Source organism: Gadus morhua, chromosome 21, assembly GCF_902167405.1.
Source record: "Gadus morhua chromosome 21, gadMor3.0, whole genome shotgun sequence".
Lineage (NCBI taxonomy): Eukaryota > Metazoa > Chordata > Actinopteri > Gadiformes > Gadidae > Gadus > Gadus morhua.
In genome coordinates, this window is record NC_044068.1 from 6,361,554 (window position 1) to 6,376,364 (window position 14,811).

A 14,811-nucleotide genomic window follows, 5' to 3' on the forward strand; every position below is an offset into this window, starting at 1 on the left:
AGATTAAATACACAGCGCCCTTTCAGCTGTGCACACCGCCATACATTGAACATCTGGTGCAGAAAATAAGGGCTGAGCAAAGACTATTCCCCGCTGCTGGGTCTTCGCTCGCTGCTTGTCACCTTGTGTAAAATTGCGGTATAATTCAGGTCTCTCCTCGCTCCAAACTCCAAGTTTCAAACATTTCAATGCCCTCCCTGTTTGTGCATTCCACTGGTGTCTCGCATCTCTCAGCCAACTCTCTCTCTCTCTCTCTCTCTCTCTCTCTCTCTCTCTCTCTCTCTCTCTCTCTCTCTCTCTCTCTCTCTCTGTGACTGTGTCTCTCTCTCTGTGACTGTGTCTCTGTCTCACTTTGTGTTTGTCTCTCTCCTTCGCTCTCTCTTTCTGTGTGCCTCTCTCTCTCTCCCTCCCTCCCTCCCTCCCTCCCTCCCTCTCCCTCTTCCCCTGCCTCCCTCTGTCTCTCAGGCTGTCTCTCTCTCGGGGCCCACTGGGCACTCTAAAAGGCCAGTGTTCACACAGATATGAAACATGGACAGAGACTGAGAAAATGGCTTTTTATTTCTCTATTTCCTTATTTTGTACTTCAAGAGAAGGCGCACAGAGACAGCAGATAAGTGGAAAAGAAAAGGGGGGAGGCGGAGGAGGTGGAGGAAGAGGAGGAGGACGTGGTGAAGTCTGGGCCCGGGAAGACTCAAGAGAGGCCGTCGTCGAGAGATAGAGAAAATGACTAACCTCCAAAGACGGAAGCCTCCCCTACTGAAGGTGGTGATGTAGTTTGGTCGGGGCTCCCGGCTATTCTGTAGAAGCACGTAAAGGCAAACACAAACACCAAGTGTTGTTGCGCCAGGGGCTCACGCTCGCACCGGCTGAGCTGCGCTCTCGTCGGCCCATGTTCCACCAAACCGCCCTCTCCGATCAGTCGGTCGCGTGGGTTTGGAGTGTTTGGTCGAGGGGTTCTGTTCTCCAGCCGTAACCCGTCCCTCTCGGATCCTGGTCGGATCCTACGCCTCAAACGAGAACAACGCTGTTTCTGCAAAACGGCCTGCGGTCCTTTCTTTGTATGGATCACGTTTGCTAACTTTTTTCGGTTTTCAACCGCCGATTGTTGGCGCAACATCGTTTGTTCGACATCGTTTTTAAGATTGGACCAAGTATAAGCCTCTCACTTTCTTTCCTGAAAAAACGGTTTAGTTCTATTTTATGGTGCATAGGCTTACCCGAGGCCATTGTCAACCCACTGAACGTGAGCTGTATTTCTGCAGAGGTTGTTGTTATGGTAAACGATACGCTGTGGGCGAGCGAGGGCCCTCTGATATAGAGGATTTGCACTGTATTAATCTGGAGGCCGGCAGACTCCTGACCCACAGAGATGGCTACTTTTGGACAGTCTGTGGTTGTCAGCGATGACGGGATCTCAAGCAGATGGTGTGGATTAATCACGGAGAGAGCCATGTCCTGTCACTCTCTCTGTGTGTGTGTGTGTGTGTGTGTGTGTGTGTGTGTGTGTGTGTGTGTGTGTGTGTGTGTGTGTGTGTGTGTGTGTGTGTGTGTGTGTGTGTGTGTGTGTGTGTGTGTGTGTGTGTGTGCCTGTCCGTCTCTTAAGTGTTTGCGTGTTAAGAGTACCCGGAATCTTCCAAACAGCCATGGTATTATGGGCTGTTGTCAACCATAGTGGGTTCAAAAGTTATAAAAGGCACAATTTACGTGGACTTCCTCCTTTTGTCTGAGCCATTTACTTAAGCCTCTTATTTCAGACTCAAAAATCATTAAAGCACTCAATTCCTTATGAAGTGATTCCTCCCTAAGTGCATGCAAAATTTATGGCGCACCCGTACGAGGGCGGCAATACAAATTCTGGCATTAAGAGGCAGGGGTTGGGCACTTGGCGCAAGGACGACTGCCGCAAGGCCTAGGGCAACGGGGATTAAACCAAGAACCCTTCAGTGGGGAAAAAAAGAAAAGCTAATTAAAAACAACTTTCTTTGTAATGGGCTTTGTTTAACGAGTTTATCAAATGCCTTTTTTTGTCTGGTGAAATGACAACATTCGGAACGGTTTTAAAGCCCCTTATATATAAATATATATTCATATTTATATATTATGGCATGCTAAGCGCACCGCTGGACTGGTCATAATTATTATAATAATAACAAAGTGTACTTCCAATGAACTGTGCGACAGGTGCAAGCAACTCAAAGTAGAGGTAGAAAACGGAACAAAACAGAACGAAGGAACCCACTGTGGCCTTGGTAATAAACAGTCTCTTCAGCTGAATACCGTTTTGAGAAGTAGGAAAACGGGAGAGAAACAATGTGGTCGTCATTCTCGATGGGGGAACCGTCAAGTTAAAATGACCGCCAACTGCCTCCTACATGTAAAAAAACGGACAGCACTTGAATAAATAAAGACCCCCATCTTTTTATCTCCCCCACAAGCCGCTTGCCGATGCATTTCTGAGCCTTATTTTCCTCCCAACACTGCTCTCTTTTTCTTTTTTATCACTTCAACATTCTGGATCCCACGGTGGAGGTTTTTGCGCCGTGGTAACAAGGGTGTTTTAAATTCAGTTTCTCATTTTATTTGTTGCGTTGTTGTTGTTTTGTACGTTCGGCGGGTCAGGCCACAACTAGCCCCTGACGGAGAATCGCCATGGAAACATTTGTGAAAGCCGACCCAGAGCGCCCGAGCGTGGGAGAGTGCTGGAGATGGAAATGGAGAAGGGGTGTTGTGATTGGACAAAGTGGACGACTTGTCTCTGAATATGCACCCACTTTCTTCATTGAAATTCAGCGTCAGAATATGCAGTAAGCGTACAGTGTATAATTTTAAAAATGATATCTTTGATAATACTAGACATTGTTCATTTTTGGATAATGTCTGATTCTTTTATAGGTCCCTTGTATGTTTTGGGCTTTTGGTTAAGCAATCCGTTTGCGTGTCTTGGGTCACCCCATTGTCGCATTTAAATAATTTGAATTGTTTTTTTCCATCTCAAAAGTTTAAATACCTTGAATTCGGTATCGGATCCGTATCATCTCCTACTACCCCCTAGACAGTTATCTCTCCCTCTCTATCTCTTCTCCCTCTCTTCTCTCTTGCTCTCCCTCCTTCTCTCCCTCCCTCCCTCCCTCCCTCCCTCCCTCTCTCTACTCTGTACTTTCTCTCTGTCTCTCTTATCTCTCGCTCACTTTCTCTCTCTCTATCTCTCTCTCTCCCTCCCCCTCTCCCTCCCTCTCTCTCTCTACTCTGTGCTCGCTCAGTCGTTCTTATCTCTCGCTCTCTTTCTCTTTCTCTCTCCCTCCCTCCCCCCTTCTCTCCCTCCCTCCCTCCCTCCCTCTCTCTACTCTATACTCTCTTTCTGTCTCTCTTATCTCTCGCTCGCTTCCTCTTTCTCTCCCTCCCTCCCTCCCGCCCCTGGCTCCCTATACCCGCACCCTCTCTCTGGCCGTATGTCTCCACAGTGCTATCGCCTGTATCTGTGTGTTATTGATGTGTGTATCGCTGGATCTCCCCGCCGGCAGCGGCAGGCCGGCGCGGCCCGCGGAGACGGATGCTCAGTGCCCTCTGTAATCTCTCCAGCAGCCATTTAGATAATGAAGTCACTGTTCTACCGCTTGCTCGGTGTCCCCTTACCCAGGCTGTGCACCAGCGCTATGGTCTCTGTGTGTGTGTGTGTGTGTGTGTGTGTGTGTTTAGTCCTGTGTGCACACCCCACATACATACACAGCAAGGGCTGTCAATGCCATAGACAGTGCGCCAATCTTCCGTTCCTGCTGCTGTGTGTGTGTGTGTGTTTGACATTAGTGTGTGTGTGTGTGTGTGTGTGTGTGTGTGTGTGTGTGTGTGTGTGTGTGTGTGTGTGTGTGTGTGTGTGTGTGTGTGTGTGTGTGTGTGTGTGTGTGTGTGGGGTATAACAATTTGTTCAATTGTATGTGTTTGACAGAAATGTGTGTGTGTGTGTACGTGTTTGACATTGTGTGTGTCGAGTTGACATTATGGTGTGTGTGTGTGTGTGTGTGTGTGAGGCTGTTTGTTTTAACTTTTTGCTGCTGTTGGCTTTTTGTTTAGAGAACAGAGGAACTTGTGGAAAGAGGGAGACAGCTGCCAAGAACACACACACACACACACACACACACACACACACACACACACACACACACACACACACACACACACACACACACACACACACACACACACACACACACACACACAGACACATGCCCACTTGTGCTCTGTGATTACTGTTGGGAAATGTGCCGTTGTCATCACCAGAAGAAACAGACACACACCAATAGGTACTATTGTTGTAAAATCAGCTATTGTCATATCACACACACTCACACACACATACACAACACACACACACACACACATATTCACTCCCAGTGGGATTGCTGTTGGGCCATATTCTGTCATAGCTTAAAGAAACCCACAGTTATAATACATGGCCACACACTCTTTCAACTGTCACACACACACACACACACACACACTCACACACCTGTGTACCTGTGTGATCGTCTGCTGTTGTCTCAACAGATCTTTTGCTGCTGTCCCAACCTGTAGAAACACAGTACACACCCCCCTCCCTCATTGTCACATTTGGTTTTGTGTGTGTGTGTGTTTTCACGCGCGCGCGCGTCTGTGTGTGTGCGCGCATGTGCGTGCGAGCGTGCGTGCGTGCGTGCGTGCTTACAGGGGGCTCTGAAACAGTGCGTCGCGCCGAGCAGATAATTTTTGCTGCGTGGCTCAAAGTCACAGTTTTAATTAGCCGAGCGGCGGCGTTCGACACGCACCTTCAGCGCCTGATTGGTCCTGCAGGCTGCCGCTCATGCTAGGCTGGGTTCTCTCACCGAGGCACCAGGCGGGCCAGGCGCAGTCACACGTCGGCCCGGCGAAGTGGGGGGGGGGGGGTGGAGGGCTGCTGCTGCAGTGGGCCCTGGGGCCTCCAAGCGGTTTGGGAGCGAAACTTTGGAAACTTAGCTCGCGTGCGAATGTGCCTACGTGTGCACACGCACACAGGCCACGCACATGCACACAGTTGTACAGCCCCACGCATATACAGAGAGACACACACACTCACACTCACACACACACACACACACACACACACACACACACACACACACACACACACACACACACACACACACACACTCAGATTCTTGCTCATGCAACAACACACAGGTTCACACTTGTGCAGATGCACAGGAGTCGACACGCACGCACGCACACGCACGCACGCGCGCGCACGCACGCGCGCGCGCACACGCACACGCGTTCGACACACACGCACAAGTTCAACTCGGCACAGTGAAACACCGCCAGACACACACACACACACACACACACACACACACACACACACACACACACACACACACACACACACACACACACACACACACACACCTTTAACTTGACACACTGAAACACACACCTGCCAGCTTGAGAGGAAGCCTCACGTGTTAATACGACAGCAGAGGGATTGTGCTGAGGCACAGAGGCGGGCCGGGCGCTTTGTCGGCAGTACAGCGGTGTGCGGTAATTCCTAATCCCAAGGATAAAACCAAAACAACCTTTGGCATCTCCTGTTGGCTCTTTTTCTTTCTTCTGCTCTTTGTCTCAGAGCCGTCCTAATGTGCAGTCCCAGACTCTCGCGTTATCCCCCCATTGTGAGTGATTTGGCCTCCGCTTTAATACCTTATCCAGGACAAGGATGTCTGGAAACAGTGTGTGTGTGTGTGTGTGTGTGTGTGTGTGTGTCTCTCTCTCTCTCTCTGGCAGGATGACGCAGTGTTGTGTGTCACTACTCTGCCCCGCCATCCATCCAGCTCGTTTCCTCTATTCCTCCATCGATCGATCCCTTCATCCATTCCACCATCCATCTTTCCATCCATCCATTCATTCACCCCATCCAGCCATCCACCCATTCATTAATTAAATTAATTCATCCATCTCTCCAGGGCTTAGGCTCAACACATCTACCGTCACATCTCTCCCCGGCAAATCCCTAGAAGCAGGGAGAGCGACATGAGACGGGGCAGTGAAGGTATCTGCCCCGATGAATGTTGAGGTGCGATTCGGTTCCAGGGATCATGTTTATCCCCAACGCTCCCCCGGATGCATCGCCGAAAAAACGAAAAAATTAATAACTCTTAATAAAAATATAAACATAATCACTTAAAATAAGAATGACGTCTAAAACCCCTGTTATTTTTTTTGTTGTTGGCCCGGGGTCGATCGCCGGCCGTTGCCATGGTTTCCGGCTGGCTTAATGAGATCTGTGAATTGCAACCAAGTCGCTAATTCCCTCAAAGTGCTGGGATTAATTTGATCCCTGGTAAATCGCCCTAGCTAAGAATCAATCGCAGCAATCTGCCGGTGGCCGAGCGTGCATGCTGGTGGCCGCGCCGCTCATCTCTGTTGGACCTCGCGAAGATGTTGGACCTTCGTCTTCTATCCCCTGCACTACATCCTGTCGAGAAACTGGTTTAGTTCCTTGTTTTGCACTTGAGGTTGTCCTGCAAGTGTTGTTAATCTCGTCTGTGAGTGTGCTGGTGCGGAGTGTGCGTGCGCGCGCGCGCGTGTGTGTGTACTCGCTGGCTCCCCTTTGGATTCCTCTCTGGCATGCTATATATTGGCATCTTTCATTAATGCACCCTTTTCTTTTTTTTCCTCCTGACTTCGACTTCGTCTTCTTCTTCTTTGGTGCTTCAATTAAGGTTTTCTAGTGTTCTGTCCCCAGTGAGGGCGCTAGGCTAAAAATACCGGCCTCCGTCTCGGCTTGGTTGTACAGTGAGCTACGCTAATCATCGCATACATCCCTCCACTATGGCTAGAACTGCTGCCGTGGATAACTTATGTTTATCCCTCATAATATACCATTAGGAAGGACCGTCGACTGAGCACAAGCTACTGGCAAAAGGACACGCTGATTTGCTGGGAAGGGCGACGTTTTCGAAACCAGTTAAAACATTCATTAATTTTCAGGATTTTCTTTTGCCTCAAATATTTCGGTAGCAAACAAACGCATCGTCACGGCGAACGTCGACGGTAATGGCCGGTCCGTCTGTTCGCCGGCCCGTCTGTCCGTCGCGGTGCACGAGAGCGGGTTGGCGTGCGTGTGTGCATGCGTTTGTGTGTGTGTGTGTGTACATGGGAGCTAATTACGTGCGCGGCGCGCGTCTCCGCGGAGACTGCGACATCTGAGGCGAGGCTGTTTCTCTTGTCGTCTTTGTTATCCGATGCGTCTCTCCTTCCAGCGACTCAGAGGGACACGTCGAGAGACTAAAGAGGCCCGTCGCTGCCACTGGCACACTCTCCTCTCTTCTCCTCGCTCCTCTCTCTTGTTACAATGATTTAAATACCAGCATGAATACCTCTGGTGTCCTGGAGGGAGTGATGGCAAGGTTACCGTTGCGTCGCACTGGCTGTTTTCACACGTGCGTGTGTGTGTGTGTGTGTGTGTGTGTGTGTGTGTGTGTGTGTGTGTGTGTGTGTGTGTGTGTGTGTGTGTGTGTGTGTGTGTTGTGTGTGTTGCGTGCGTGCGTGCGTGTTGTACGCTGGTGGGCTCAGTGTGTGAGGTTCTTGAACAATGTGCGCGCCAACGGCAGATTGGGTCTGTGCCTCTGTTTTTGTATTTGTGTCATTCCTTTTTTTTTAACCTTTTCTGCAGGTGTGTGTGTGTGTGTGTGTGTGTGGCCACAGCAAGGAGTGTGTGTGTTTGCAATTTGCATGCCTATTTGTCTGTTTGTGTGTGTGTGTGTGTGTTTGTGTGTTTGCATGCCTATTTGTCTGCGTGTGCGGGTCTGTGTCCGTGCCTAATCTTTCGTATGTCCTTGCGTGTGGATGGGTGTGTGCGTGTGCGTGAGTCTGATCAAGGGTCTCTGAGGGTCGGATGGGGGCGGGTGGATTAGTCTGTCGTGGTCCCGTCTTCTGCCTGGGAGTGTGTCTCTGTATCCCGTTGCCCTGCTGGACTTTTCCATTGTCATAAATATCTTGTCGCGGTGCTCCGCTTACAGCCTGCCTGCCTCCGCCAGTGGCCTGCAGCCGCCAGGCCCCGATGATGGAGCACTTGATCATTAGTGCTCACTCACTGAAGCAGACGACAGCATGTGCCCGCGCACATGCACGTGAGACATACCTGTGTGTGTGTGTGTGTGTGTGTGTGTGTGTGTGTGTGTGTGTGTGTGTGTGTGTGTCTGTGTGTCTGTGTGTCTGTGTGTTTGTGCTTGTTCTTTGGTGTGTGTGTGTTCTCGCTTTTTGTATGCGTGTGTGTCTTTGTCTGTGTGGGTCTGTGTGTGTGTGCGTGTGTGTGTGGAGTGGAGGAGAGAGGGATTGAGACATCGAGAAGGAGAGAGGGGATGGGGGTGGGGGGGAGAGAGAGAGGCAGAGATAGACTGTGAGTGGGTCGATAGACGTAAACCGGGCGTGAGGGTGGAAGTGAGACCCTGTCTCTGGGGGGGGGGGGGGGGGGGTTCTGTATGGCCGGGGGTATTAATTGCCTGAAGGAGGGGGAATGTGCTGGCAAAGTAAACATCACACCCCAGAACAGCAGGATGACACACAGAGCACAAGGAGCTCTCAACACCCCATACACCTCCTCACACACACACACACACTGTACGCACGCGTAGAGCATGCACACACACACACGCTTGCACACACACAAACCGAAAAAACAGCCTCACTTCTGCTCTGGATGCTAGCTTGTTTAGCTGCTCTCTCGCTCACTAACACGCTTAGACACTTGCTCAGCCATTCACCCACTCACTTGTTGACTCTCACTCTCTCTCTCCTTCACGCACTCCCTCTGTCACTCTTGCTAACTCTCTCACTCCCCTTTTCACTCTGTCACTCGCACTCCCACTGTTGTCTCCCTTCCTCGGTCACGCTGTAATTCTCTCGCTCTCCCTCACTCTCTCACTCCGTCTCGCTCCCTCACTCCGTCCCCACTCAACCGCTCTCTCACTGCTCACGCTCTCACTCGGTCTCACTCCCTCACTCCGTCTCACTCCGTCCCTCCCTCTCCCTCCCCCCACTCTGTCCCCCACTCCCTCTCCTGGCATGGCGGCGGCCACGGTGGACGGATCCATCTGCTCTCTGGCGTCTCTCGTCGCGTCTGTCCCGGCGACTCCGGCGTATTCCCACCAGGGTTTGTTAACAACCCACTCCCTCACACACAACACCCTGCGAGCTGCCTGCGAGTGGCAGATGCTCTGCTTTGGTGTGTGGGTCTCGCATCCCCCCCCCCCCCCCCCCCCCGTCCCCTCGCTCGTCCCACCCACCTCCATTCCCAACCCCCCCCGGCTCCTCACTGCCGGAGAAGTTTTTATTTTGGCTAATCACGCTAGGCCGGCGCTCAAGTTGCACTGCTGTCGTCCCTGGAACGTGTAAGGACACACACTGGTACACACATATGGACACAAATACATGGAAAGAAACAAGCGTGCGCACACATTCACGCGCGCATAAGCAGCCAAACATGTGTGCGCAAACACACGCACACACAAACATGCATGCGCCCGCACAAGCAAACATGCGAGCACACACACACACACTGACACACTGACAAAGGGTTACACACACAGATTGATACGCTCATAAAAGAGATGGAAAACCACAAACCCTCAAGCACCGGTCATTGCCATGGTGATCGCAATGATGTCATCCTGATCATATCGTGCCGTCGGCACATATCCGTTCTGATAAAACCTGCATTGCGCCGAACATGATAACACACACACGCTTGTGCATGTGTGTGTGTGTGTGCGCCTTCATCAATGCGCACGTACGCACCGGGTGCATCACACACCAGGTGCAGGGGGATCAGTCGCATCAGCAGAGTTGGGGGAAAGTTATTTTTGAAACCCAAGTGGAGGAGGCAAAAACAACGCCAATCAGCCAGTGCAGCAGTCGCCTACTTTTAGCCCGTCACACGACTGACACCCCGCGTCAAGCTTTCACGCCATCAGCCATTCTGCTCATTAAGAGCGTTAGTACCCCCACCACCACCGGCACCGGCACCCCCACCACCAGCCCCCGATCCCCCCTCGCCCTCTCTCTCTCTCTCTCTCTCTCTCTTAGCGTCCTCCGGAGCTGCCTGCTGATGAATCCTATCTCGATGATTGGTTTAGACTCCTGGCGTTTGGTCAATTCTAATTCGGCGGTTTTGGATTCTTCTTTTGTGGCTATTTTCTGGACCTTGTTTTGAGTTTGAGCGCGATGATTGATTCTTTTTCGATTTCATCGGACGTATGAAGAACCAGATGCAAGAAACCGCAGATCTGTAGCAGAAAACAGAGCTGTAGCCAACCATACTGTCGCTTTTGTACAAGTGGGACTTTAAACGTTTCAGCTCGGCAGCGATGGCAAACAATGTTTCCTGGGTAGCGATCAAGATGAATGACAGCCCCACGTCATGATAGTTATTTGCTTGGATCTCTGAGTGCCGTGTTTAGCCGTACGTACGGTTAGAAGCGGGTCGCTGAATTGACACGGACACACCGGGCATTTACTGCACCAAGGTCAACAATTCCAGAAATCCCAGTTACGGATCCAGATATGATTGTGTTTCAGCCGGGACTGTGAACACCCATTTGAAAAGTGACACGGAGAAAAGTTGTCATTGTGCATCAAGGTCTCCATTAGCGGTGGATGGGGCTGCCATTGTCGGGAAAAGGTGTCCCACTGAATCATTTTCCAAAAACTTTTTTTTCTTGCAACTTTCTCCCAAACTCGGTATGACTCAATGTCACACGGAGTTGCTTTGAGTCCTTGTTTTTAAGGATTTAAAAGGACCTTTATGAAATTTGCAGATCATTTCTTTACCGTAACCTTACTGCCTAGCAGACTTTTGCTAAAGAAAGGCATTTCTTAATATTTGTTGCAGATTTGGGTGGACAATCTACCAATTCTTTGCAAAATCCCCTGCTTTATTTAGTGTCCATGGCTCTTTGAGGTCTCCGTTGTGGTACTCTTCCAGGAAACAAAAGCAAAAAAGCAAAACACTGCATTTCACAGTAAACTCACCTGGGAGTCGAATCACATGGGCGCGCCAAGAAATGCTTTACCTACTTAGCTAGCAGCCTTCGAGAATAGGTGCAACGAAATAAGGTCAGAATTTCTAATGCAAATACTTTGCACCTGCCCCATTGATGCCTTTGAGGTCTTACAAAGACACGGCCCATTTTATTTTCTTTTGTTCATTTTTTTCAGGGTCCATGGAGAATCCTAATTATTTTAATGTATCTCCTGTTCCCTGTCCCTCCTTCGGGGGAGCTGTTGAGTTCGTCAGCTCACAAAGGGTTAGCAACCCCACCGGCAGCAGCCCTAAAGGGTTTGAGTGATCCAGGACCTCAGCTCACGTCTGGCCTCACCTTTCTCTTTAAAAAGACAACACAAGACTTCCCCCGTTTTTTTTTTGGCACACGCTCAGGTTTTGAACTCGTCGGTAGAGGTCGCCGGGTTGAGAGAGAGGCGGGAAGACGGAAGATGAGAGACGGGGCAAAAGGAGTGTTGGGCCGCAGACGAGAACAAGAGGCTGGCCGAGGGGTGTTGACTGATGTCCACACGTCCTTACCGCTGTCATACGGAGCTCCACTTGATGTCATTTAGCAAACGGAGAGAGCCCTGGGTAGAGCGAGGTGTGGGAGAGGAAGAGAGAGAGAGAGAGAGAGAGATGGAAGGGGTTGATGGGGATGGAGAAGGGAAAAGGGAGAGGGGGGAGAGAGAGGGAGATAGTGATATGGAGTATGGTATGGAGTGGGGGAGAGATCTCCGAGAGAGAAAGCGATAGAGAAGTTTGGGGAGAGAATGTAGAGAGGAGAGATGGAAGGGGTTGAGGGGGATGGAGAAGGTAAAAGAAAGGTGGGAGAGAGAGAGAGACGGGGACATGGACTGGAAGAGAAATCTGAGATAGAAAGTGATCGAGAGAGGAAGGAGAGAGAGAGAAAGGGCCGTGAAGGATGTTTGGAGATAGAGGGGGGGGAGAGAGGGGGAGAGAGATAGTGGAAGAGCAATGGGGAGAGAGATGTTTGGAGGGGATAAGAGAGGTGGGCGATCGAAGGGGATATACAGAGGAAGAGATTGGTGGTGGGGGGGGGAAAGAGAGTGAACATGATCGAGAGATAGAGAGAGAGAGAGAGAGAGAGAGAGAGAGAGATGAGGGGGGGGTACGAGAGAGAAAGATGAATGAATTGAGACACGGGCAGCACATCCACTACATGCTGCATGGCGTGTTGTCTTGATCAAAGTCCCCGCAGGCTTCCTCCCGACATGCATAATCCATGTGCACGCGTTTTAACTCGCCGTCTCTCATGGTGGAGAAAAATAACCCACACACACACTTTATATGCATAAATTACTATGCATCGACTGAACGTGCACACGAAAGACCGCACGCACACACACACACACACTCTCTCTTAACTCACGTATGCACAGGCGTAACTCACGTGTGCATCACAATGGATGGTAACAAAGAAATGCACACACATATTTACAAACACCCCCCCCCCACACACACACACACACACACACACACACACATGCCAGCCTTCATCACAGCTGCCCTGTCTTAGAACAAGGAGTGTCGTCGTGGCAGCCGCGGACCCCCCTGTGCGCGGCAGAAAGGCGTGGCCGGCGCTGTCGCTCTGCTGTCGCTCTGCTGTCGCCACCGGGCCGGCGGGGGCTCCACGCGGGGGTCCATACGGGGGTCCACGCGGCGCTCGCTGGCATCGCGTCCTGCTTCAGCTCCGGCGTCGATATTCCTCTCTTTATTTATTAATCCATCTCCTGTTATCAAGGGGCTCGCCCAAGCAGGGATCCAAGGAGGGAAACCCTTTGGTGGAGGTGCCCCCGCCCATGTACCCAGAAGCCTCCATTGATGGGGGGGGGGGGGCTCGCAGGGAAAGCCTGCGTCGCGGCGGGCTTTGATTCCTGATGTAATGCGGAGTGGCGTGCTGCTCATGCTACACAATAGCACCGCTAGTGTGGAGCGGCATTCCACCTTCCCGCGCCTCCCCCCCTCCCCCTCCCCCCCCCCCCCTCCCTCCTTCCCCCGACAGCCTATCAGAGACAAGGGCCCTCCGTGTGCTCTTCAAGGGCAATCCTGCTGAATTAAGCAGCCGTTTGCATGAGGGGCCCCTCGCTCATTTATTTACATAGATGAAGAGGGGTTTTGTGATCCTGAGGTTGTGATGATGGCGTTCTTGATCTCCGTCGTGTGCCCCAGCAGCGGCACAACAATAAAATGGCCGATTGTGTTTTTCTTACTTGCTTTCGTACCTTGCCTGGGAATATTGTTTTATAACCGCTAACGTGGTAGTCTGGAGGCGCGCGACTCGTTTTCACTTTATGTTGTTGGCAGTGAAGTGTGTGTTTTAATAGCCTCTCCCTCGCTCTAATAAACTGGCAGAATAGGAACGAGAGAGAGAGTCGGGGCGAGCGACAATGGGTTTCGATGGGAACAGATGTTGACGAGAGCGTTCACACCTCCGCGTCAACATGTTCCCTCTCTTTCTCTTTCGCTTTTTTTTTCTCGTCACTTATTTGGCCTCTATTTCTGTCTCTCTCTCTCTCTCTCTCTCTCTCTCTCTCTCTCTCTCTCTCTCTCTCTCTCTCCTTCTCCATCTCTCTGTGTCTGTCTGTTTATACTTCTCTCTCTACTCTACCTCTTTCTCTCTCCATATGCCTGCTTTGACGCCGTATGTCAGACTTATATCGCTCCCGCTGTCGTCGATTAATGAATCTTTCGGTCTCTCTGTCTGCGGAGTTCTCCCACGTTGGAGACTCATCGTCTAGGCAGTCGTCTCTTGCACAGGCTAGCGAATAACAGAGTTCACAGTAAAAAGCTTGGGGGTTGTCCACCTCATATTCATCAAACGGATGTTAACGTTTCTGTCTCTCTCTTCGTTTTTTTCCTTTCCTCTCAGGCCGGCTCCTGTCGTTCCCTCTGAGAGATAGAGGAAGTGATGTCACGCCACCATCACCGCTTCGAACGGGACTACCGGGGCCCGTGGGAGCGCCACCGGGACCTGCGGCCCGCGGGGCTGCACAACGGCGCGGTCGGACACAGCTGCGCCGCCGCCGCCGTCGTCAACGGCAACAACCGGCCGGGCCTCCTCCCGCTGCCCGTCATCCCCTCGCTCCTGCCCACGCCCCCCGTGACGGTCGCCGTGACGACGTCGAGCGGCGACATGGCGGTCAAGCGGGGCATCGCGGCGGCGGCGGCGGTCTCGCTCGCGGCCAGCAAGGTAAGACAGCCTTGACCAGCTGCCCCCCAGTCCCAGGACCGGGCTCTAACTCTGGATCAGCGGGGCTCTTGGTTCCCTGCTGTTCACCCTCCTGGACATGCTCCTCAAGTCCTAAGTCGCTTTTTCCTTATTTTTTTTTATTTTTTGCCTTCTTTTTAATTAGCTTATTATCCATCATCTGTATTCGGTCTCTGATGGCTCTCCAACTGGCCGTGTTTCACATTTTCTCTCTCTCTCTCTCTCTCTCTCTCTCTCTCTCTCTCTCTCTCTCTCTCTCTCTCTCTCTCTCTCTCTCTCTCTCTCGCTCTCCTCGCTCTCTCTCTCTCTCTCGCTCTCTCTCTCTCTCTCTCTCTCTCTCTCTCTCTCTCTCTCTCTCTCTCTCTCTCTCGCTCTCTCTCTCTCTCTCTCTCTTCCCACCACCGTGTTCCACGTCGCTCTCCAACTTTCTCCAAAGAGTTCCAGCGTTGTCCGTCTCCCATGGCCTCCTCTGTTGAACTCCCTCAAGCCCTGCTTCTTTTCCTTCCCGACATCCACCCCCCCCCCCCCCCCC

General features: G+C 51.5%; 1 protein-coding gene across 1 annotated transcript in view; it reads left to right on the top strand.

Moving 5' to 3' along the window:
- klhl29 (kelch like family member 29) overlaps positions 1 to 14,811 on the top strand; it is a gene marked incomplete at its 3' end in the record, with an annotated part of 168,610 nt that overhangs the window by 55,849 nt on the left and 97,950 nt on the right. Inside the window, 1 exon segment of the mRNA XM_030345735.1 lies at positions 13,941 to 14,261. Within this exon segment, the coding sequence (XP_030201595.1) occupies positions 13,980 to 14,261 (282 nt within the window).